At 42.2% G+C, this 26,583-nt stretch overlaps 1 protein-coding gene and 1 non-coding gene across 2 annotated transcripts in view; one reads left to right on the top strand and one right to left on the bottom strand.

The window, feature by feature from the left end:
- Nucleotides 1-26,583, top strand: part of lds (transcription termination factor lodestar) — a 109,076-nt gene that overhangs the window by 21,657 nt on the left and 60,836 nt on the right. Inside the window, exons 3-6 of the mRNA XM_076173191.1 lie at nucleotides 1,210-2,431; nucleotides 9,562-9,675; nucleotides 16,237-16,371; nucleotides 23,094-23,215. Of these exons, the coding sequence (XP_076029306.1) occupies nucleotides 1,210-2,431; nucleotides 9,562-9,675; nucleotides 16,237-16,371; nucleotides 23,094-23,215 (1,593 nt within the window). The remainder of the gene's footprint in view (nucleotides 1-1,209; nucleotides 2,432-9,561; nucleotides 9,676-16,236; nucleotides 16,372-23,093; nucleotides 23,216-26,583) is intronic.
- On the bottom strand, nucleotides 7,783-7,938 carry LOC143018445 (5.8S ribosomal RNA). The gene has a single exon (XR_012965743.1). It is a non-coding gene; the product is annotated as a 5.8S ribosomal RNA (ribosomal RNA).

The raw sequence follows: 26,583 nt of genomic DNA, 5'->3' as shown, positions 1-26,583 counted from the left end.
GTCATATCATGGCTATTTAACCTATGTATAGATGGAATGATGAGACAGGTGAATACAAAAGATACAAGTAGTGGGTGAGGCTAAATGAAAATGGGGAAGAATAGATGATAAACATTCTAGTGTGTGAAAGAAGTAGGAGAGCTTGAAGTTGGTAAGTGAATAGATGTCTTTTTAATGGTGGAGAAAACCTAAAGTTAATGTATGAAAGTGTAAAGTAATGGTGATATCTAAGAGTGGAGGGCACAAGGCTGATGACACAGTTGCATGTGGAGAAAGTCAAGCATGTGAAAAGTTGTAGATATCTTGTGAATTGATGCACATGAAAGTTGATGACTGGAGGAAGAGATAGGCTATAGAGTGAATAATTGGGAGAAGGTAGTGCACTGAGTGATAAGGAAAAATAAAATTATATCAGTGGGAATATCGAAAGAAATGTAAAAGGTAGTAGTTATAATTACTTTTGCATAAGAGAGAGGCCATGATGATGAATGCAAAATAGAAAGTTGTGTGAAGGCAGTGAAAATGAGGAACTGAGGAAATGAAGTCTGCAGAGTCATGAAGTATGATCAGACTACCTTAGGTTAGCCTGTATTACTCTTTCCTAATCCCATTTGTATCTGTATCCACACATAAATTGTGTTTTTTACTTGAAATAATACATGGTTAAGATCAATAGGATTCATGAAGGTCAGATGGGAATGGGGAAAGAGTAGAACAGGTCAACTTGAGGTGGTTTGGTCATGTTATATGAACAAATGTGGGTAGATATCCTTAGAAGATGCACACATCATTGGTGATGGGAGTGAGAGCAAAGGGTAAACCAAGGGAAAAATAGATAGGGTGAATAAATTTGTAAGAGTTTGTGCTCATGATGTCAGACAAGTGAAAATATATCTGGGTGACAGTAGAATGTGGAGACTACGGCAGTGGCAGGGTTGCACTGGGGATGAACTGGCATTGTCATTAGAGAAGAGTGGAAGTGCAACTTTTGTATGGTTTGAGCAGAAAGGAATGAAAGGGAAGTATATAGTGGGAGTGAAAGGGGTAAAGATGTTCTTTTCTCATGCCACCTTTGAGAGTAAAGAGGTATTAAGAAAAATTAACAAGACTTTATATAAATGCATAACTGTTATTTATGGCTGGTTTTTCATACTTTTAACCTTGTGTCTTTGTTTAGTTCATGTGTTTGATTGGAATTACATCTTGCAGCTCATATAGAGAAGTGGTTGCAGCATCTGATTCTGAAGATGACAAGCCTGAAGCAACAAGAGCAAAAGGGTCTTCTTCCTGTTCTTCATCCTCCTCAAGAAACATCATTGATGCATCAGATGAATCAGATTATGAAAGTGCTATTAGTGATTCAGAGGAGGAGATAATGAAGCCACAATTTGGTAAACCTAAATCATCTAGTAAATTAAGAGCTGCAAATTCTAAAGAGAAGGTTGGAAACACCAGCTATCCATCTGTGCCAGACAAGTCAATATCTGGAAGGAATGTAAACATTGATAATTTTCACCAGTCTTTAAAGAAAAATAGTCTAACAAGTGCAAGACCTGTGGATTCTAGACAAGGTATAGGAAGCACCTTTTCCCCATGTTTAACAGTGGACAAAAGCAACAAAGATGCAGGTGGCACTAGTGGTAAATGTGGTACTCCAAATTTCTCGCACAAATTCAGCACGGAACCACTATCCAGCACACCTGATATAATTGAAGGACAAGTGCAATGTCTAACCTCAAGTACTCCAACTATTGACCCAGCTACTCCTGCTGGAACCTGGCGTAGTCAGGTTCTTAATATATCCAGCGAGGATGAGGATGAGGATAGTCCAATTGCAATTAAACACTTATCTACAAGAAGGAATCAAGTCATTATCTCAGATGATGAAGACCTTAATTCAACCACAGAGTTTGATCCTGACATTCATGGGACCCATGAAAGATCCCAGATGGTCACAGTAGAAATTTCATCTGATGAAAAGGACAGTAATAAAGTTGAAGATGTTACACACAGTGATGGAATTGAGGCTGAAATAGAGCAAGATGTTAGTAGCTGTGTCTCTGAAGCACCACTGGAAGTATCTTCAGAACTGTCATGTGCTGAAGTTTCATCAGACATGCACTTCAAAGATGAGCAGGACTCTAGCAAATCTCTCACCCCCCAGCAGAAATATGGGGGCAAATACAAGATCAAGAAACGTACTCCAGAAAAACATAGACCCATAAATGTTTCATCAGAAAGTGAGGAGATATCTATCCTAAATAGCCCTGATGTGTCAACAGCTTCCCACAAGTCACAGAACATATCAAGTGTTTCTGCAGTGTCAGATGTATCTGGTATATCCCAGGCTTCAGCTAGGAGCACAGCATCACAGATCATAATGGAAAATATGTCAGAAGCAGATATTAAAAAAATCCTGGATCAGAAAAAGGTAATATAGCTCTTAGTCTAGTTTAAGTTGTTCAGTAGAGGTAGTCACCACATTTGTATATCTTGTACCCCATTTGTCATGGCAACACCAAGCACCATTTACCAAATAACCATAAATTCATCTATCCATCCTTTTCTCATGAAACAGGTGATATGCCAACACTGTGCCATGCTCTCAAGAATTAGCAGTCATGGGTCATGGGAGGAGCTTGGTGTGAGCCATGTCTGTAAATGTGTAAACATCACATGATGGCTCTGTATTACCTGTAATTTTACCTGTTTCTTGAGTAAAGGGTTTGACAGGCATTACTAGGGCAATTCTGTGAAGTAGTAATTATGTATAAATCAAGAGTATTAAGAACTTTAGTAAAAATGTACCGAAGAGGGCCTTAAATAATTAAGACCTTTCCTTGTATGGGGTCAGTCCTTCAGCTGAATATAAATTTGGATTATTGCATACATACATACACACAGGCATACATACCAAAGGCCCTTTCCCCCCACTTAAAGGGGGTGGCCGAATCAAAGCAAACATCCACTACATCTACATTAAAACCCATTTATTTTCCTACCTCATTTTTTTTTTTTTTTTTTCTTCTTCTTCTTCCTTCACCATGTGTTTCATTATGCCTGGGACCAGTGATAGGTACATGGTAGTAGTGGTCTTGCAAAATGAATGGCGGAAAGAATTGTCTAGTTCATTTTCAAAACCTGGAAATTCCATATCCTCTGTCTGGAGGTACAATTTTCATCTCTTTCAGTGCTATGTGTGCCTCCTCTTTTGCTATAGCCTTATCATTCTCATCTTCCAATATAGTCATTCTCCTGGCATGTTCCATTGCCTTAATTAAAAATCTCCCTATCCTTATCCAAGTTCAAAACTCATTAAAACATTCTATCTTTTACACCATTTTCCTCCATTAACAGCTCTCTCTTCTCCCTTTATCCACTTCACTTGCCTCCTCCTACTCTTTTCATCCTAAATGTCTTTTTATTCTCTTCAAAATTCTCTGTCAGAAATGTACCTCACCTTTTATCTGTTCTTCCCTTGGCCTCCTTCACCTTGCATTTCACTTGCACTATCTGTACTCTATAACTTCCACATGCACCTTATATGGGGGGAAAAAAGCCTTTGGTATATGTATGTATGTACCTTTGTTTTTTCTGTGGAACCATTCCTTTTAGGTGAATTTCTTCTTTGCCACCATTACACTGACCTCTTCATTCCACCATTCACTGCCCTTCCCTCTGGTTTCATCCATCCACCTTATCCCTCACACTGTCTTTGTGCTCATCAATAGTTCCTTCATAAAACAAATCAGCTCTTCTACTCCCACTTTTACTTTCTTTTTCACTACTTTTTATACCTCTATTTCACCTGGTGTTCTTCCTCTTTCCCTTTCTCCCTCATCATGTTCAATTTGAGCACCTCTCTGCCTCCTTCCCCCCCCTCTCTCTCTCTCTCTCTCTCTCTCTCTCTCTCTCTCTCTCTCTCTCTCTCTCTCTCTCTCTCTCTCTCTCTCTCTCTCTCTCTCTTTTTCTTTTTCTTTTTCTTTTTCTTTTTTCTTTTCTTCTTCTCTTGTCTCTCCCCACTTTACATTCTCTCTCAATTTCTCTTCCACCAGATAGTGATCAGACACTCCACTGTTGTAGTTGTTCTTTTTCTTGTTAGTTTGTTTTTGTTTTTTTAGTTTATTTCCTTTTTCTTGAGGGTGGATATTAATTGTGTGTAGTTGGAGTTGAATTTTACCTGTAGCTTGTGGGAGTAAGATGAACAAGATTGTGGATGGTCTTTGCAAAAAACATTAATGTATTGTTTAGTAGTGTACAATGGAATCCCCAAAGTAGTAGTGCTGTTATGAATGCTACTAGATTTATTCATGAGTGACCTTACCATACCAAACCCACATCATATTGTCAAATCTCTCACCTATGCATAAAACCCAACAATTATAGCCCAACACAAAAGCTACATAATAGTGGCTAAAAACATACAAATCAACCTTCACAAGCTAGGAGTGTGGCTGAGACAAAACAGCATATTGGCTTCCTTTCTGGAATCATCAGTGACATGGGTTATCCTAATTGCTGTGGATCAAAGAAGTGTCCAGCAGTCATTAAATAGCCAACTATTCTCACATGACAAGATCAAGAAAATACAAAGAGCAACAACCAAACTGGTTCCCAGTCTGGCAGATAAGCCATATGAGGAAAGACATTGAATCTGCCAACATTGAAAGATTAGAGAAAAAATGTGACTTGACTATACTCAGGTCACTAAAGGGGATAGACTATATTGACGTAACAAACCTCTTGGTTAGGAATGGAAGGGTTTTAAGGGGGTTAACTCTCATTTCGGTGAAAAATACTCGATTTTGTCAAACTTCGTGTGTGGACTGGTGTGGTGTCCCTGAACACCGCGGGACTGGTTTCCAGACGTATAACGCCACCCTTCTCAGGTAATGGCGGGTTTAAAGGGCCAGAGATTTAAAGGTCCGCCCGTCAGCCACGCCCCTTTCTTTGCTAGGTTTGTTTTCCTTGTATTTTGTCATTTTTTGTTGTTGTTTTTGAGAATTTTATACTCTGATATTGTTGTACGATAGGTTAGGCAGCAGTCACCACACTCAGTGCGATCGAAAAAGGGTTCAGCGTATGCGTGCGTAATTTCTCCACGTGCTATCCTGTTTTATACATTTCTTGTTTATAAATTCACTACTCCATAACTAAATATGTCAGATGTGATAGTTGCCGAAGTATTTTGCTCCATTCTGAACCTGAGAAGTGCAAGAATACTCACCTTAGCAAAGGGATTGTAATGCATGTGTACCATTCATTATGTGAAGGATATGGAAGGTTAGGATTGTCACGATTCTCAGCTGGCATGGGTACAAAAGAAATGTAATGAACATCTGCTGCTTACTTCCCAGAAATGGTCAAAGATTATGTAAGTAGATATGTGCATTTGATACTCTTTGGAGGCACTTTTATGGAGTAGTGAATATATAAACATAAAAATGCTATTTTCTCAAAACTAGTTTTTTCGCACAAAAGTAACTATAACTTCGTGTGTAAATAAGCAATTTTGATCATTCTTGTTGGAAAATGATCGTGATACTTATATCTAACAATATTAGTAAATTAATTCTTAACCTACTTGATATATATTTTTGAAAAAAAATTAAAGTTGTGATTTTTTTTTTTTTTTTTTTTTTTTTTTTTTTTTTTTTTTTTTTTTTTTTTTTTTTTTTTTTTTTTTTTTTTTTTATAATTTGCTGTAAGGCTGACTTTCTTTCTTTTTCACTTATAATTACGAGTATACTAGTTTAGGTACATCTGGATGTCTACTAACTGTACACCAAAGGAAATCCTTATTCTCCTCATAAACGTTATTTCAAAAATAACTCAAAATTGCAAGTAAATCGTCTGTTGTGTAAAAATTTCTTAATGGATTTCAATGAAATTTCTGTCACAGATGCATCCCATTTCCCTGCACATTGTGTTAAATTTCCATTGTCTTACATAAAAAGATAAGGTTGGGAGGACCAGAAATGCATAATCCGATCGAGCGAATCACCGAAATGAGAGTCAACCCCCCTTAAGAGGTCATGAGAACAAATATGGTGTCCATGTAACCAACATGCATTTATTTTCCTTTCTTGGCTCCTTGTGGATGAAGGGCTATCCCTGCCCACTGCTTGGGTCTAAAACAATGCAGCAAGGCATGACAAGAACAGAGAGAGAAAGACTAAATGTCTAAAGAATATAAAGAAATACAGCTTTCCATACATACATACATACATATACCAAGGCTTTTTCCCCCTTCCAAGGGAGGTAGCCAAAAAGGGAAAGGCATAAAAACACTCCCACCCATTTCATCCCCAAATACACTCCACACCCCTCCCACCCTTCCTCTCATCTGAGCACCTCCTGGATGACGGGTCATCCCTGCACCCCGCCCACCGCCCTGGGTCAGAAGCAGTGTCGCAAGACACAGTACATCCACAGCAAGGCCGCTTCATTTAATCGGCGACCCCCCCTCTCCGTCCCCCTTTGCATATAAGGAGAGGACGGGGAGAAATCCCTTTGGGCTGCGTCAAAATTTACTCACACATACTACCCCACCCCCACCCCCCCGCCCATTCCTCCTCATGCAGTCACAACATCATCCATATACAACCATTCTCCACTCACCTCTGTCTTCCGTCCTCTCCCTTCCTTCCTCAACAGACATTCCCCTCTTCCCCAAAGCCCCCTTCACCCTATCCATCCACCTCATCCTAGGACGTCCCCTCATGTTCACTCCCTCCACATCTGCCTTCCATACCTCTTTTACTAGTCTTTCTTCACTCATTCTTTCCATGTGTCCAAACCATCCTAATATTCTTTCATCAACCCTCTCTCCCAAATCCTTTTTCACCCCTGTTCTCCTCCTCACCTCCTCATTTCTCACTCTATCTAGCCTAGTAACCCCCGCCATACTTCTCAGACACCTCATCTCAAACACATTCAAACTCCTTCTCTCTTCTTCTCTTATGTTCCACGTTTCTGCCCCATACAGTGCTGTTGGCACAATCACTCCTTCATACAGTCTCCTCTTCGCATCCATTCCCAAATGTCTATTTCTCATTACACTCTTTAAACCACCAAGGCATTTACTCGCTTCTCTCAATCTACATTCTACCTCCACCTTCACTCCACCTTTTCCTGCTACACTTGCACCCAAGTATCTAAAACTATCCACTTCCTCCAGTCGCTCTCCCTTAATGTTCACTTCCAGTCTACTGCCACTTTCACCCCTTGTACATCTCATCACCTTACTTTTACCCACATTTATCTTTAGCTTTCTTCTATCACATACTCTCCCAAACTCTGCGACACCTTCCCCTCGTTTGCGTTTACGACGCAGGCTGGTCAAGTCTTTGAACCCGTCCTGGTCCGTCTAGAGGGGTCAGTTAGTTAGCCGCCCTCCGGACGAGCAGAGCCCTGCACTCTGCCATGCCATCCTCTCATCTTGAGGCCACGCACCGCCCGACTGTTTGCTAGCTAGCTACTGCGGGGAACCGGACGTTTGCCGGCGAACGTCCGTCCGGCCCGCTCCTTCGCCAGTCAGTCAGTCGGCGGCGGGCGAGAGCCCAGGACACACCCCCAGGGCCCCGGCTTCCGATAGATAGATATTAGTCTATCTGTCTGCCGGGACCAGCGGGGGCGCCTCGCTCGACGGGAGGAACGCCGCCGATGGCTGGCTGGGTGGCCGGCCATCGATGGCGCTCGCTCCCGGACCCGGCTGGCCCCCTTTGGGAGAGTTCCTTCCCCCCGCTCAATCAAGGCGGGGGTCGTGATGGTTGTGGGAACCGACCCTCGATCGGGTTGGACCACGGCACTCTTGGCCGCGGCCGCCATGTGCGTTCGACAAGTCCATGCTCATTGTATCCTGCAATTCACATGCCGACGCGCATATTGCTGCGTTCTTCATCGACCCACGAGCCAAGTGATCCACCGTTAAGAGTTGTGTCTCCGGTTAACTGGAGGGCACCTAGGTTCCATGGCCCCGCCCCGTTGAGCCTCCCGGAACCCGCAAGCTTTCCATACAAATGCATAAATATTTGGAATAGCTTAACCACTTCGGTAGGATGATGCCTGCGTAGGCGTCATGAGGAGTGAGTGGGTACACAAGGATACCAGTGTCGGTGGCTTGATTCTATATGTATATATATAATTTTTTTTTTTTTTTTTTTTTTTTTTTTTAGTTGTACATTAGTTACCTCCAAATTCTGTGAACTGGTTTGATCATGTTTTCTGTGTTTATTATTATCTAAAGTAAAAGAGAACGAGTAATATAGCAGTGAGTTTATATTTTATAATGCGAGTAGTGTGCTGCCTCATTCATGCGGCAGCTGATGCTGTGCATAATAATTTGACTTGTACTGAAGTGGTTAAAAACCAACACACCTAGGTCTCTTAATCCAATACTCACCAACTGTCCTTTGTGGAGATATTTGGGCATAGGACATAAACCTACTTTGGGAATTGGTGGTGTTTTCTCCTGAGCCCAAATATCTGCACAAGTGGGGGTTGGCAAGTGTCGGATTAAGAGACCTAGGTGCATTGCTCAACCTGGAACAATACCTCAATTCAAATTTAAGTATAATAATTAGAGAATAGAGAGATATAGCCCAAGTTGGAACCATGCATGAATTTGAAGATATAATTGGAGAGTAAGAGACCAGTCCCCCACGAACATTGCTCCGTTCCTGTATACTGCAATCAGGTGAATACATACACACATCCTACACCCATCCCATACTCATTCAAACCATTAATCACCCTTCCCATCTTGACCTCATGAATGAAGGTTTATCCCCGTCCCCTGCCATAAAGTTAATAATAATAATTTTTTTTTTTTATATACTTCAAATACAGAAAGGAAGCTCACTGGCTGAGCGGGTTAGGGCATTGTTACTTGCGGCAAAGGTCAAGGTGAGGGCGGTTTGAATCCTGCCATCGGCAAAGTTGAACCAAGGGCATGGTTCATTAAATTCCATGCTACAAAGCCCTCTGTGAGGGGCACCGTCCTAGCCTCCTGATAGGGGAGGGGAGTGTGTGACGTTAAACCATATCATCATCATCATCAAATACTGAAGGGCATAAGAATGGTGCATTGTGGATGAACTGGCAATATTACTGGGAAAGAAATGAGATGCAATTTTTGCATGATTTAAATGGGCAACTGTGATGGGAGTGAAAGGGGTGGGGATATATCTAGCTCATGCGTAGCGACTTTAGTGTTTTGATAAAGGATGGTTACTTAAAGAAGTATGCATGTGCTTAAAGAAGGGGTTTTCCTCATGTGAGAATCATCATGTGGTGGCAGCTGTAAGGTATGTTACATAATGTATTTGAGAAGTAACCCTCTCACTTTAATTGGTTTTCCTTGCACCCGAATGATATTCTGAAGGTTGCAGGTAGAAAAAAAAAAGATACAAGTTGATTAGCAGAAGAACTGACCCCAAACTGAATGTTTTTGTTTAGTCAGAGCCCTAGAGCTAGAATGAGATCTGTTGATTATATTTCCCTGCTGAAGGAGTTAAATGTTATGTTGATGGTTATAATATAATGTCTAATTTTCTGCAGAAAATTTTGAAAACCACCAATCTTTTGGCTCTGCCAGATAAAGGTTTCAAGATCAAGTCTCAAGTGGTGGATTTGGAGGAAGCCTTGGAACAACTATCTTTGGAACATAGTCTGGTAAGTAATGTTTATAAAGTGGTAGCTCATTTGACACAGCCCGAAGGGATTGTTTCCCATCTCTTTTTCTGCATAAGGGGACAGAGAGGGGGGATTTGTGCCTTTTTACTTGGCTGTCTCCATTATAAGGGGAAAAAAAACCTTTGGTATATAGATGAATAGATATTAGTTCTTTCTGTTCATTCCCAAGGAGAAGTGCATCAGCACTAGAAAGAAATTATTTAACCACTTCCATACGTAGGCGTCATGAGGAGCAAGTGGGTACGCGATGATGCCGACGTCGGTGTCTTGATTATGTTTATTGTAGTCGTACCTACATAACCTCCATTCTCTCTAAACTGGCTTCATCATATTTTCTATGGTTATCAAAATTCACGGGTGAAAGAGAACGAACGATTGAGCAACTTTATTTTTTATAATGCGATTATTATGACGCAACATCGCACGTCGGGCAGCTAATGCTGCCAGACGTGCGATGTGCCCCGGAGTGAAGAGGTTAAACAAAACCCAAAAATTAGTAGATTGGTGCCCTGTAAATGTTTAACTTATTACCATAGTGTTTTGTGAACATTCTGCTGGCAAATATCAGACTGATTAATGCAGCTAAGGAATGTTATGGAGGGACAGTTGCTAACCTACTTGTGGTGGTCCTGCAAGCTGGGCAGCTAAGCTGCCCATTTTCAAAATCCATCAACCCTCTCACTTTCATCAGAAGGTACAGCCCCAAGGGTCATATGCTCATTCTTTGGGTTGGGCCCAAGATCTCTCCAACTTTGGTGTGGGAGGGCAGGTGCTAGGGTACTTACCTCAATATATAAAATAAAACAGTTAAAGAATAGGGGAGATAATTGTTGAGAAGTACAGTGATAGTGGACAAGCTGGTGAGGTTGTTTAATGTTTGTCAAAAAGAGGTTAGAGTGCCAGAAGACTGGAGGAGTGCCTGTATAGTTCTGCTATCCAAGGAAAAAGGGGCCAAGTGTGAGTGTACTAGGTTCAGAGGGATCAGTTTGTTGAGTGTAGTTGGGAAGGATTATGATTGAGAGGATTAGGAGAGGAACAGAGGGAGATTGGTTAGGAATAGTGTGGGTTTAGGACAGGTAGGGGTTGCACAGATCAGATTTTTGTGGTAAGGCAGATATGTGAGAAAGCTTTAGGAAAAGTTTTTTTTTTCTTCTTCTTTTTTCTTTTCCTTTATGTATTTGGAAAAGGCTTATGACAGGGTAGAGAGGAAGCACTGTGGGAGGTATTGCAGATATATGGAGTAGGAGGAAAGCTTTTAAAACCAGTCAAGAGTTTTTACAAGACATTTTTTTATTACTTTCAAAATTTTCTGTCATACTCTTACTCCATTTCACATCTGTTCTCCACTTTGCCTCCTTTACATACATATGCCCTGGCTGTTCAATCTTTACATGGATGGGGTGGTGCGAGAGGTGAATGCAAGGGTAGTGGGTCAGGGGTTGGAGATGATTAAAGAGAATGGAGAAAAGTGGGAGGTGAGCCAGCTGTTGTTTGCTGATGACACTGCGCTTGTAGCAGGATCAGAGGAGGGATTGAGGAAGTTAGTGACAGAGTTTGAGAAGGTGTGTGAAAGAAGGAAGCAGTGGACAAGGTGCAGGGATGACCCATCTTTCAGGAGGTGCTAAGATAAGAGGGAGGGTGGAGGGGTGTGGAGTGTATTCAGGGATGGAATGGGTGGGAATGTTTTTATGCCTTTTTCTTTTTGGCTACCCCCCCTTGTAAGGGGGAAAAAGCCTTGGTATATGTATGTATGTATTTAAAGTAAGGTGATGAGATGTACAAGGGGAGAGAGTGACATTAGGCTGGAAGTGAGCATTAAGGGTGAGAAACTGGAAGAAGTGGATAGTTTTAGATTCCTGGGTGCGAATGTGACAGGAAAGGGAGGAGTGGGGGTGGAGGTAGAATGTAGATTGAGAGAAGCGAGTAAATGCCTTTGTGGATTAAAAAGTGTAATGAGAAATAGACATCTGGGAATGGATGCTAAGAGGAGGTTATATGAAGGAGTGATTGTGCCAACAGCAATGTATGGGGCAGAAACCTGGAACATGAGAGAGGAAAAGTGAAGGAGTTTGAATGTGTTAGAGATGAAATGTCTGAGAAGTATGATAGAGGTTACTAGGCTAGATAGAGCGAGAAATGAGGAGGTGAGGAGGAGAACAGGGGTGGAAAGAGAGCTGGGAGATAGGGTGGATGGAAGAGTTTTAGGATGATTTGGACACATGGAAAGAATGAGTGAAGAAAGATTAGTAAAAGAAGTGTGGAAGGCGGAGGTGGAAGGAGTGAATTTGAGGGGGCGCCCTAGGATGAGATGGATGGATGGGGTGAAAGGGGCTTTACAAAAGAGAGGAATGTCTGTAGAGGAAGGATGGGAGAGGACAGAAGATAGGGGTGAATGGAGAAGGGTTGTGTATAGATGAGGCTGTGATGCATGAGGGGGAGTGGGTGGGTGATGGGGGGTGAGGATGTATGAGAAAAAAATTGAAGCAGCCCGAAGGGATTTCTCCCCATCTCCTTTCCTGCATGAGGGGACGGAGAGGGGGGGGTCGCTGAATTTATGAAGCGGCCTTGCTGTGGATGTGCTGTGTCTTGCGACACTGCTTCTGACCCAGGGCAGTGGACAGGATGCAAGGATGACCCGTCATCCAGGAGGTGCCAAGATAGGAGAGAGGGAGGGGAGTGGAATATATGGGAAATGAAATGGGTGGGAGTGATTTCTATGCCTTTTTCTTTTTGGCTAAACCCCCCCTCCCCCACTGTGTAAAGGGGGGAAAAGCCATTGGTATATGTATGTATGTACATACATGTGTCAAGGGCTTTTTCCAACTTACAAGTAATAAATAAGTAAATACATACATATATGATAATGGAAGAGAAGGCAGTAAGAGGAAGATGGGCAGAGTATTTTAGGGAGTTGATAAATGTGAAGGAGGATAGGGAGGGAAAGATAGTTGCAGTGGGAAATGCTAAGAAAATGACCGTGATGAGTGAGGAAAATGGAGGAGAAATAAGAAAGAATGAAGTGAAGACAGTTGTTAAGATGATGAGAGCAGGTAAGGCACCTGGTTTGGAGGGATGCCATGCAGAAAGGAGGTACAGTTATGGTGGACTGGCTGGTGAGGTTATTTAATGTTTGTTTAAGAGAGGGTAGAGTGCCAGAGGACTGGAGGAGTGCCTGTATAGTTCCCCTCTACAAGGGAAAAGGGGATAAGTGTGAGTGTAGTAGTTTCAGAGGGATTAGCTTGTTAAGTATAGTTGGGAAGGCTTTTGGGAGGATCTTGATTGAGAGGATTAGGAGAAGAACAGAGGGAGTAATTGGTGAGGAACAATGTGGATTTAGGACAGGTAGAGGTTGCGTAGACCAGATTTTTATGGTAAGACATGTGAGAAAGCTATTGGAAAAGGTAAGAATGTTTTCTGGGATTTAATGGATCTGGAAAAGGCTTATGACAGGGTAGACAGTAAGGCACTGTAGGAGGTTTTGCAGATATACGGGATAGGAGGAAAGCTTTTAGGAGCTGTCAGGAGTTTTTACAAGAGTAGTAGAGCATGTGTCAGGATTAGAAATAGAGAGAGTGAGTGGTTCGAGGTAAAGTTGGGACTTCGTCAGGGATGTGTTATGTCGCCCTGGCTGTTCAACTTATACATGGATGGGGTGGTGCGAGAGGTAAATGCAAGAGTGGTGGGTCAGGGATTGGAGATGGTTAAAGAAAATGGAGAAAAGTGGGAGGTGAGCCAGCTGTTGTTTGCAGATGACACTGCGCTTGTAGCAGGATCAGAGGTGGTATTGAGGAAGTTAGTGACAGAGTTTGGGAGAGTGAAAAAAGAAAATTAAAGATAAATGTGGGTAAAAAGTAAGGTGATGAGATGTACAAGGGATGAAAGTGGCAGCAGACTGGAAGTGAGCATTAAGGGAGAGCGACTTGAGGAAGTGGATAGTTTTAGATACTTGGGTGCAAATGTGGCAGGAAAGGGAGGAGTGGAGGTGGAGGTAGAATGTAGATTGAGAGAAGCGAGTAAATGCCTTGGTGGATTAAAAAGTGTAATGAGAAATGGACATTTGGGGATGGATGCTGGGAGGAGATTGTATGAAGGAGTGATTGTGCCAACAGCACTGTACGGGGCAGAAACATGGAATATAAGAGAGGAAGAGAGAAGGAGTTTGAATGTGTTTGAGATGAGGTGTCTGAGAAGTATGATGGGGGTTACTAGGCTGGATAGAGTGAGAAATAAGGTGAGGAGGAGAACGGGGATGGTAAGGGAGCTGGGAGAAAGGGTTGATGAAAGAGTATTAGGATGGTTTGGACACATGGAAAGAATGAGTGAAGAAAGACTAGTTAAAGAGGTATGGAAGGCAGATGTGGAGGGAGTGAACATGAGGAGGCAACCTAGGATGAGATAGATGGATGGGGTGAAAGGGGCTTTGGGGAAGAGGGGAAGTCTGTTGAGGTAGGATGGGAGAGGACAGAAGACAGGGGTGAATGGAGAATGGTTGTATATGGATGATGATGTAATGCATGAGGTGGAATGGATGGGGGGGTGAGGTAATATGTATGAGAAAAATTTGACTCAGCCCGAAGGGATTTCTCCCCGTCTTCTCCTTTTCTGCATGAGAGGATGGAGAGGGTGGGGTCACTGATTTAATGAAGTAGCCTTGCTGTGGATGTGCTGTATCTTGAGTCACTGCTTCTGACCCAGGGCAGTGGACAAGATGATGACCCGTCATCCAGGAGGTGCCAAGATAAGAGGGAGGGTGGAGGGGAGTGGAGTGTATTAGGGATGGAATGGGTGGGAATGGTTTTTATGCCTTTGTTTTTTGGCTACCTTCCTTGTAAGGGGTAAAAAGCCTTTGGTATATGTATGTAGTAGAGTTTGTGTTAGAATTAGATATGGAGAGAGTGAGTGGTTTGAGGTAAAGTTAGGACTTCGCCAGGCATGTGTTATATCACCTTGGCTGTTCAATTTATACATGGATTGGGTGGTGCAATAGGTAAACACAAGGTTAACCACTTCAGTACAAATCAAATTCTCATGCGCAGCATCAGCTGCCATATGTACAATGCTTCACACTTCTCGCATTATAAAACATAAAATCACTGCTGTATTACTTGTTCTCTTTTACTGAGTAATAGTAAACACAGGAAACTTTATCAATCCAGTTTACAGAATCCGGGTGAAACTCTTGTACAACTACTAAAAAATATATATGATCAAGATGTTGATTTGACACTGGCATCCTCGTATACCCACTCTCACCTCAATGCCGACATAGGCGTCATCATACTGAACTGGTTAATGGGCCGGGGATTTGAGATGGTTAAAGAAAATGGAGAGAAATGGGAGACAAGCCAGTTGTTTGCTGACAACACTCCGCATATAGCAGGATCAGAGGTGGGATTAAGGAAGTTGGTGATGGAGTTTGGGAAGGTGTGTGAAAGAAGGAAGTTGAAGATAAATGTGGGTAAAAGTAAGGTGATGAGATGTACAAGGGATGGCAGCACATTGGAAGTGAGTATTAAGGGAGAGAGACTGGAGGAAGTGGATAGCTTTAAATACTTGGGTGTGAATGTGGCTGGAAAAGGAAGGGTGGAGGTGGAGGTAGAATGTAGATTGAAAGAAGCAGGTAAATGCCTTGGAGGATTAAAAAGTGTAATGAGAAATAGACATTTGGGAATGGATGCTAAGAGGAGATTGTATAAGAGAGTGATTGTCGGGACAGCACTGTATGGGGCAGAAACATGGAACATAAGAGAAGAAGAGTTAAAATGTGTTTGAGATAAAATGCCTGAGCAGTATGATAGGGGTTACTACACTGGATAGAGTGAGAAACGAGGAGGTGAGAAGGAGAACGGGGGTGGAAAGGAAGTTGGGAGATAGGGTTGATGAAAGAGTATTGGGATGGTTTGGACACTTGGAAAGAATGAATGAAGAAAGATTAGTAAAAGAGGTGTGGAAGACAGGTGGATGGAATGAACATGAGGGGGCAACCAAGGATGAGATGGATGGATAGGGTAAAAGGGGCATTGGGAAGATGGGGAGTCTGTTGAGAAAGGAAGGGAAAAGACATGATAGGGGTGAGTGGAGAATGGTTGTGTATGGATGATCCTGTGATGCATGAAAGGGATGGGGTGTGGGATGGGATAGGTGAGGAAGTATGTGTGAATGATATTTTCATGGAGCCCAAAGGGATTTCACCCCCATCTTTTCTTTTTCTGCATGAGTGGCCTTGTTGTGGATGTGCTGTGTCTTGCTACATTGCTTCCGACCCATGGCAGTGGGCAAGATGCAGGAGTGACCTGTCATCCAGGAGAAGTCAAGAAAAGAGGGAGGGAGTGGAGTATGTAGGGATGAAATGAGTGGGAGTGGATTTATGCCTTTGGCTTTGACTACCTACCTTGTTAGGGGGAAAAGTCATTGGTATATGTATGTATTTTTTAATTTTTATTTATTCATTTATTTTATTTATTTATTTTATTTTTTCTATTTATTTTATTATTATTGTTATTTATTTTATTTTATTTTATTTTATTTTATTTTTTTCAGGACAGTCGAGATATCTCCAGTTCCTCCAATGCCTCTAGTGCCTCTAGTGGTGTGGACTCCTCAATTGACAGTGAACCAGTTGTAGTCCCTAGCAGTTCTGTTGAAGAGCTCAGGAAGAAGTTGGAGACCAAGAAGGTAAGTGTACATAGAGCAGGCGTTGTTTCCCTTCAGCAACATCTGCCTTACATGATTTGTTCTTCATAATGCCAGTGCAGATTTTATTTAGCATAGGGACAGAACCTAACCTGCAGAAGGGGTTTCTCATTATCTTCCCTATTTTCTGCATGAAGGGATGGAGAGAGGAGGTCACCAGTTAAGTGAAGCAGCCTTGCTGTGGATGTGATGTGTCTTGTTGCATTGTTTCTGACCCAAGGCAGTGGGCAGGAAACAGGAAAGACCCTTTATCAATGAGGAGCTAAGATGAGAGGGGGGAAAGGGTGGTGGATGGGAGTGGGTACATGCATAACAACTTGGCTACCTCCCTTATACAGGGAATAAGCGCTTGGTGTATAGATAATATACCAAAGGCTTTTTCCCCCTTACAAGGGAAGTAGTCAAAGGCATAAATCCACTCCCACCCATTTCATCCCCACATACTCCCCTCCCATTCAGCATCCCTCCCTCCCTCTTTTCTTGGCTCCTCCTGGATGACAGATCATCCCTGCATCTCACCTACTGCCCAGAGTTGGAAGCAATGCAACAAGACACAGTAAATCCACATTATGGCCACTTCATTTAATTATCAACCAACCCTCTCCATTCCCTCATGCAGAAAAAAGATGGGGAGAAATCCCTTCAGGCTGTGTCAAAATATCATTCACACATACTCCCCCACCCCCCATCCCCTACCCACTCTTCCATGCATGAGAGAATCATCAAAGATAGATGGACAAAATATCTGGAGGAGAATATTATACTGAACCCAAGGCAATTAGGATTCAGACAAGGAAGATCATGTACCACTAATTTAATTTGTTTCTATTCAAGATTGGGTAGTGCGAGAGGTAAATGCAAGGGTAGTGGGTCAGGGATTGGAGATGGTTAAAGAAAATGGAGGAAAGTGGGAGGTGAGCCAGCTGTTGTTTGCGGACGACACTGCCCTTGTGGCAGGATCGGAGGAGGGATTGAGGAAGTTGGTGACAGAGTTTGGGAGAGTATGTGATAGAAGAAAGCTAAAGATAAATGTGGGTAAAAGTAAGGTGATGAGATGTACAAGGGGTGAAAGTGGCAGTAGACTGGAAGTGAGCATTAAGGGAGAGCAACTGGAGGAAGTGGATAGTTTTAGATACTTGGGTGCAAATGTGGCAGGAAAAGGTGGAGTGAAGGTGGAGGTAGAATGTAGATTGAGAGAAGCGAGTAAATGCCTTGGTGGATTGAAGAGTGTAATGAGGAATAGACATTTGGGAATGGATGCTAAGAGGAGACTGTATGAAGGAGTGATTGTGCCAACAGCACTGTATGGGGCAGAAACATGGAACATAAGAGAGGAAGAGAGAAGGAGTTTGAATGTGTTTGAGATGAGGTGTCTGAGAAGTATGATGGGGGTTACTAGGCTAGATAGAGTGAGAAATGAGGAGGTGTGGAGGAGAGCAGGGTTGGAAAGGGAGTTGAGAGATAGGGTTGATGAAAGAGTATTAGGATGGTTTGGACACATGGAAAGAATGAGTGAAGAAAGACTAGTAAAAGAGGTATGGAAGGCAGATGTGGAGGGAGTGAACATGAGGGGACGTCCTAGGATGAGGTGGATGGATGGGGTGAAGGGGGCTTTGGGGAAGAGGGGAATGTCTGTTGAGGAAGGACGGGAGAGGACAGAAGACAGGAGTGAATGGAGAATGGTTGTATATGGATTATTTTGTGATGCATGAGGTGGAATGGGCGGGGGGATGGGGGTGAGGTAATATGTGGGAGCAAAATTTGACGCAGCCTGAAGGGATTTCTCCCCGTCTTCTCTCCTTTTATGCATGGGGGGACGGAGAGGGGGGGTCGTCGATTTAATGAAGCGGCCTTGCTGTGGATGTGCTGTGTCTTGCGACACTGCTTCTGACCCAGAGCAGTGGACAAGGTGCAGGGATGACCTGTCACCCAGGAGGTGCTAAGAGAGAGGGTGGAGGGGTGTGGAATGTATTCATGGATGAAATGGGTGGGAATGATTTTATGCAATTCCTTTTTGGCTACCTCCCTTGTAAGGGGGAAAAAGCCTTGGTATATATATGTATGTATTCAAGATTGATAGATATATTGCAAGAAAGAGATGGCTGGGCAGACTGCATTCCTGGACTTACAAAAGGTATTTGTTAAGGTACCACACAGAAAATTACCATATAAACTGGAAACAATAGGAGGCATACATGGAAAACTATTGAATTGGATGGAGGACTTCCTACATGGAAGAAAAATGAGAGTGGTGCTCAGAGACAAATATTCAAAATGGGAAGAAATGAGTAGTGGTGTCCCACAGGGGCCAGTACTAGCTCAGATAATGTTTGCTATATATGTAAATATTATGGACAAAGGCATTGAAAGTGACATGAACTGCTTTGCAGATGACACAAAATTATTAAAGAGAATAAACTCCGAAATAGACTGTGACTCATTGCAGAGTGATCTGAACAAAGTCTCAGAGTGGAGCAAGAGATGGGCGGTAGAATTCAACATCAAGAAGTACAATGTAATTGAATTTGGAAAAAGCAAGAAGAGAATAAAAGGACAGTATGAAATTGATGGCAAGAAAGTAAAGAAAGTAAATTCTGAAAGGGACCTAGGAGTAATCATCTCCAAAGACATGTCACCAGATAAACATATAAATAAAATAGTCGGAGAAAAATACAATTTGTTGAGATCAATGATGTGCTGTGTCTTGTGACACTGCTTCTGACCCAGGGCAGTGGACAAGGTGCAGGGATAACCCGTCATCTAGGTGCTAAGATAAGAGGGAGGGTGGAGTTGTGTGGAGTGTATTCAGGGATGGAATGGGTGGAAATGATTTTATGCCTTTTCCTTTTTGGCTACCTCCCTTGTAAGGGGGAAAAAGCCTTGGTATATGTGTGTATGTATGTATGAGATCAATAAAGGTGGCCTTTAAATACCTGGATAAAGAAATGGTCAAGAAAATATTTCAAACACTGATAAAGCCAAAACTGGAATATGCAGCGCTGATATGGTCACCCAGTACAAAAAAGAATATAAGAAAATTAGAAAGAATACAAAGAGCAATGACAAAGTTGGTCCCAACACTTGCAAACCTGACATGTGAACAAAGACTGGTCGAACTGGAATTGCCAACCCTAGAACAAAGAAGAGAACGAGGGGACCCACTAACCATCTACAGAATTATGAAAGCAAAAGAATGCCTTGATAGAGAGGATTTGTAAAGTAGGGACTGAGGAAAAACGAGAGGACATGCAATGAAACTCAAAAAGGATAACTACAGAAGAGACCTGAAAAAGCACAGCTTCCCACACAGAGTGATAGATATATGGAACTAATTGGATGAAAAAATAGTGTGTGCAAACACAATACAAGAATTTAAGAACAAACTTGATCTTGCGAGATACAAAAACAGGTCACCATGAGCATAGCTCCCCTTCCCGTATAATACAACTAGGTAAATACAGAACCATTCTCCACTCACCCCTATCATCTGTCTTCTCCCTTCCTTCCTCAACAGACCCCCTCTTTCCCAGTAACCTTTTTACAGACATAACATTCTTCCGATTTAAATCAGAATTCCAATTTTTTTCTTTTCCTGACAATGATCTCGATTTTTTGTCATTAATTCCCGATTGTAATAAACGATCCTGTTAAAAAAATGTATATATATTTTGTTGTGGTCGAATAATTTTTGGTTGATGTGAAGTTTTGGGTGATTTTTATGTCAGCTGTACCTGTGTGTAAGCTGTTTATTTTGTGCTGGCCCACGAGTAATTCGTTTTGTGTAGCATTGCATGGTCTGGTGCACACATGTATGTATAGCAAGGTAATGCCTGGGATAGATTTTATTTTGGCTGAATTATATTGATAGCAACATCAACGGAACAGCTAGCATGCGTTTGTTTACTAGTGATTCAGCCCAGGGACTCAGCCTAGGCCCGCGGCCCCCTGACCCCCCACTTGGGGCTCTGCTCCTGGACCCCCAGTCAATGTATTATTTTTTTATTTTATTTATATATTTATTTTTTTTTTTCTCCTCTCTCTCCTCCTACTATCATGCCTACTTTTACCCCGTCCATCCATCTCATGTTTGCTCCCTCCACCTGCATTCCACACTTCTTTTATAAATCTTTCTTCACTCGTTCTTTCCAAGTGTCCAAACCATCCCAATACTCTTTCATCAACCCTATCTCTGGACTCCCTTTCCAATCCCGCTCTCCTCTTCACTATCTCATTTGTCACTCTATCCAACCTAATAATCCCTATCATACTTCTCAGGCATTTCATCTCAATATTATTATTATAGACAGATTATTATTTTTCCCAGTCTTCTCTATTTTCCACATGAAGGGATGAGGAGGGAGGGTCATTGTGTAAGTGAAGCAGTCCTGCTGTGGATGTACTGTGTCTTGCTGCATTGCTTCTGACCCAGACAGTGGGCAAGAGACAGGGATAACCCTTCATCCAATAGAAGCTAAGATGAGAAGGAAACAGTTGGTAGTGGAATGGGTGGGAATTGGTCCATGCCATGACTGGCTACCTCCCTTACAAGGAGGAAGAAGCTCTTTGTATATAGATAGATTAAGGCAGTTAGTGACAGAATTTGAAGAGGTATGCAATAAGGATGATCGTTGGCCAAGCGGGTTAGGGGATCATTACTTGCGGCAGAGACTGAAATGATAATTTGAATCCTGCTTGGGGCGAGTTGAACTAGGGCATGGTTTATTAAATTCCACGCGACAAAGTCCTCTGTAAGGGGCACTGCCCTAGCCTCCCAATAGGGGGAGTTTGTAACATTAAACCAAATTATGCCATAAAGGAAAATTCAAGGTAAATGTGAGTAAATGTAAGGGGATGAAATATACAAAGGGAGAGGGTGGGAGTAAATTGGAAATGAGGAGAGAGGTTGGAGGAAGTGGATAGCTTCAACTACTTTGGGTCACATGTGGCAGGAAATGGAGGAGTTGGGATGGAGATAAACTGTAGAGTGAGGGAAGTATGTAAATGTCTACAGGTATAGGAAAATGTGAGAAATGGGCATCTGGGAATGGATGCCAAGAGATTATATGAAGGGATGATTGTGCCTACAACACTGCATGGGGCAGACTCGGAATTTAAGAGAGGCAGAAAGGAGAGGTTTGAGATTAAGTGTGAGAAGTATGGAAGGAGTTACAAGGTTGGATGGAATGAGGAGGAGAGGGATGGGAAGGGAGCTGGCAGATAGGGCTGATGAAAAATTATTGGGATGTTTTGGGCACATGGAAAGTAGAGGTGGATGGAGTGAACTTTAGAGGACCATCAAGGAAGAGATGGATAGAAGGGGTGAAAAGTACTTTGAGCAAAAGGAGAATGTCAACTGAGCAAGAAAGGGAGAAGGCAGGGGATAGGTGTGAGTGGAGAATGTGTATGGATGAGATTTTGATGCAGCTTGAAGGCATTTCTCCCTGTATTCTCTATTTTCTGCATCAGGGATGAGGAGGAAGGGTCACCATGAAAGTGAAGTGACCCTGCTGTGGATGTACATTGCTTCTGACCTTAGCAGTAGGCAAGAGATAGGGATGACCCTTCATTCATGAGGAGCTAAGATGAGAGGGAAACAATGGAAGTGGAATGGTTGGGAGTTGATGCATACCCTGGCTAGCTACCTCCTTTAAAAGGGAGAAGAAACCCTTAGTATATAGATAGAGATAGATTATTATTATTATCATTATTTTTTGTGGAACTTATGTGCCTTACTGTATTGCCTTAGACCCAAGTAGTGTGACAAGGGATGTGTATGAAGTGAGTGTATGTTTCAACTTTGCTACCCCCATAATAAAGTGGAAAATTATTTTAATATATGTATATGTATTTCTGTTTTTGGTATTTAATAGCCTTGATAATATTTCCTACCAGGAAATTTGGACATAGTACTTTCCATAGTGTCTATTGCTATTTCAATTTTTAGTAAATTTGGAGGTTGAAATTTTTTATATATATGAGTTATTTGGTTATTTATTGTTAAATGAGTAAAAAGAGTATTGGGATGGTTTGGACACATGGAAAGAATGAATGAAGAAAGATTGGCAAAAGAAGTGTGGAAGGCAGAGGTGGATGGAGTGAATGGTAGGGGATGACCAAGGATAAGATGGATGGATGGGGTGAAAGGGGCTTTGAGCAAGAGGGAAATTACTGTTGAACAGGGTAGGAAGAAGGCAGGAGATAGATTTGACTGGAGAATGGCTGTGTATGGATGATACTTTGATTCAGCCTGATAGGATTTCTCCCCGTCTTCTCTATGAGGGAATAGAGAGGATAGGTTGCTGATTAAATGAAACAGCCTTGCTATGGATGCACTGTCTTGCTGCATTGCTTCTGACGTAGGCAGTGGGCAGGAGATGGGAATGATCTTCCATCCATGAGGAGATAAGATAAGAGGGAAACAATGGGTGGTGGACAGGAGTGGATTGAGTTGGAGTGGGTACATCCCTTTGACTTGACTATCTTCCTTTTAAGGGGGAAGAAGCCCTTGGTATATAGATAGATGGTTAAATGTAGAAAACTTTTGTTGAATAATTCTCCATTATAGTAAGGAAATGGCTCATACCCTCCTTCTTCAGGGTTAGTAAGAGGTTTCTTTCAGTGTGTGGGAGAGAGATGGTAAATTAGAAAATGAATGTGTTGATGCTTTGAAGAAGTAACTTTTCATATTCATTGATGATCTACAGATGATATTAGCTTCTACATATGCAGCAGCACTACCAGATGGAGGACGGAAGGTACGACGACAAATTGTAGAACTGGAAAGGGAAATTGCCAGAAAGGAGGGCACCACAAATCTTCTCCATAAGTAAGTTGGTTTAACCTCTTCAGTATGAGTCAAAATATCATCCACAACATTGGATGCCTAATGTATGATGCATCACACTACTCACATTATAAGTTATAAAATCACTGCTGTCTTACTTGTGAGTAGTGTGATCAAACCAGTTCACAGAATTCAGGGGTCACTCAGCTACAACTACAAATTAAACATAATCAAGACTCCAATGCTGGCATCCTCGTATACCCACTCACGCTCATGACGCCTATGTAGGTGTCATTGTATTTAAGTTAATAACCTCTTTTCCTATCATATACTTCACAGCTTTTGCTCTATCTAATGCCATGGTTATTCATGTAAGGGGGAGATAAGCAGGTTTTGGGAACTAGGCACACAATTTAATACCTATTATCTGTTAAGACTTATCTGTTATCATGCCATGACTTGAGATATGCATTGTCATGCCTGCAGCAGTTTTGTTAACTAATGCCTCAAGTTCCAGTGGAATTTTCCTTGAGGTAGGATGAATGTGTAAATCCTTTCCATTTCCATATTAAAAGACATATTTTCACTGTAAATTCTTTTTTAAAGAATTTATATCTTTAGTGTTTTATGATTGTTTTTTTCCAGCAGAATCATGTTGATCATAAAGTATTTTTTGTTATGTACATAGCTACCCCCCTGGTAAGCGGGAAAAAAGCCTTGGTATATGGATGGATATGGATGGACATACATATACCAAGGCTTTTTCCCCCTTACAAGGGGGTAGCCAAAAAGAAAAAGGCACAAAATCATTCCCACCCATTCCATCCCTGAATACACTCCACACCCCTCCACCCTCCCTCTTATCTTAGCACCTCCTGAATGACGGGTCATCCCTGCACCTTGTCCACTGCCCTGGGTCAGAAGCAGTGTCACAAGACACAGCACATCCACAGCAAGGCCGCTTCATTAAATCGGCGACCCCCCCTCTCTGTCCCCCCATTCCTTAAAATGAGAGGATGGGGAGAAATCCCTTCGGGCTGCATCAAATTTTACTCACACATACTACCTCACCCCCCATCCACCCGCCCATTCCACTTCATGCTATCACAACATCATCCATATACAACCATTCTCCATTCACCCCTGTCTTCTGTCCTCTCCCGTCCTTCCTCAACAGACACTCCCCTCTTCCCCAAAGCCCCCTTCACCCCATCCATCCACCTCATCCTAGGACGTCCCCTCATGTTCACTCCCTCCACATCTGCCTTCCACACCTCTTTTACTAGTCTTTCTTCACTCATTCTTTCCATGTGTCCAAACCATCCTAATATTCTTTCATCAACCCTATCTCCCAGCTCCTTTTCCACCCCTGTTCTCATCACCTCCTCATTTCTCACTCTATCTAGCCTAGTAACCCCCATCATACTTCTCAGACACCTCATCTCAAACACATTCAAACTCCTTCTCTCTTCTTCTCTTATGTTCCGTGTTTCTGCCCCATACAGTGCTGTTGGCACAATCACTCCTTCATACAGTCTCCTCTTAGCATCCATTCCCAAATGTCTATTCCTCATTACACTCTTTAATCCACCAAGGCATTTACTCGCTTCTCTCAATCTACATTCTACCTCCACCTTCACTCCACCTTTCCCTGCCACATTTGCACCCAAGTATCTAAAACTATCCACTTCCTCCAGTCGCTCCCCTTAATGCTCACTTCCAGTCTACTGCCACTTTCACCCCTTGTACATCTCATCACCTTACTTTTACCCACATTTATCTTTAGCTTTCTTCTATCATATACTCTCCCAAACTCTGTCATCAACTTCCTCAATCCCTCCTCCAATCCTGCCACAAGCGCAGTGTCGTCCGCAAACTTCAGCTGGCTCACCTCCCACTTTTCTCCATTTTCTTTAACCATCTCCAATCCCTGACCCACTACCCTTGCATTTACCTCTCACACCACCCCATCCATGTATAAGTTGAACAGCCAGGGCGACATAACGCATCCTTGACGAAGTCCCACCTTTACCTCGAACCACTCACTCTCTCCATTCCCAATCCTGACACAAGCTCTACTCCATTCCCAATCCTGACACAAGCTCTACTATTCTCATAAAAACTCTTGACAGCTCCCAGAAGCTTTCCTCCTATCCCGTATATCTGCATAACCTCCCACAGTACCTTCCTGTCTACCCTATCATAAGCCTTTTCCAGATCCATAAAAGCCCAAAAAACATCCTTCCCCTTTCCTATAGCTTTTTCACATATCTGTCTTACCACAAAGATCTGATCTACACAACCTCTACCTGTCCTAAATCCACACTGTTCCTCACCAATTACTCCTTCTGTTCCTCTCCTAATCCTCTGAACCAAGATCCTCCCATAAGCCTTCCCAACTACACTCAACAAGCTAATCCCTCTGAAACTACTACATTCACACTTGTCCCCTTCTCCCTTGTAAGAGGAACTATACAGGCACTCCTCCAGTCCACCGGCACTCTACCCTCTCTCCAACAAACATTAAATAACCTCACCAACCAGTCCACCATCACTGTACCTCCCTTTTTCAGACATTCTGCATGGCATCCATCCAGACCAGGTGCCTTACCTACTTTCATCATCTTAACAACTGCCTTCACCTCATCCTTCCTTATTTCTCCTCTATTCTCCTCATTCATCACTCTCATTTTCTTCGCACTTCCCACTGCAGCAATCTTTCCTTCCCTATCCTCCTTCACATTTAGCAACTCCCTAAAATATTGTGCCCATCTTCCCCTTACTGCCTTCTCTTCCATTATCATCTCTCCATCTGCACGTTTTACCTTTTCTTCTCTACTTGATTCGCCTCCTCTTCCTCTCTTTATTTCTTTCCAAAACATCTTTTTATTACTTTCAAAATTTTCTGTCAAACTCTTACCCCATTTCACATCTGCTCTCCTCTTTGCAACCTCTTTGTTATGTGCATTTCATATTATACTGATTTATCTTGAGATATTTTAAGAATGCATTTATCTTTACACACCATTATTTTGGTGTACACAAGGAAATTGCATAAAAAAATCCATATACATTAGCTGGAATAACAATTATGTTTATCTGAAGGCTGCAGGTCTTCTACAATCTAAATTTAGTGTTTTCTTTTACCCATTGTGTCGTATGTTCTATAGTTATGTCGAGTAATACATTTCCCCATTGTTCCTCTCCACCTTTTACTGTCATCTCTTCCCAACAGATTTCTTTGCAGTTAAAATCTCCCATAAGTTCCATTTTACTTCCATCCTTTAGCATTTCATTTAATGAAAGTCTTGTATCTCGTGTGGGTGTGGTAAAAGAATTCTGGCACTGTATTCTTGTGTTGTAAAAGGCAGCTAAGTGGGATGGAGGAAGAGGACAGGATCTTCTACTTT

This window comes from Oratosquilla oratoria, chromosome 34 (assembly GCF_046742065.1).
Source record: "Oratosquilla oratoria isolate Oo_2021 chromosome 34, ASM4674206v1, whole genome shotgun sequence".
Taxonomy (NCBI): domain Eukaryota; kingdom Metazoa; phylum Arthropoda; class Malacostraca; order Stomatopoda; family Squillidae; genus Oratosquilla; species Oratosquilla oratoria.
Note: the sequence above shows the minus strand (reverse complement) of the source record. Positions and strands in the feature narration are given on the sequence as shown.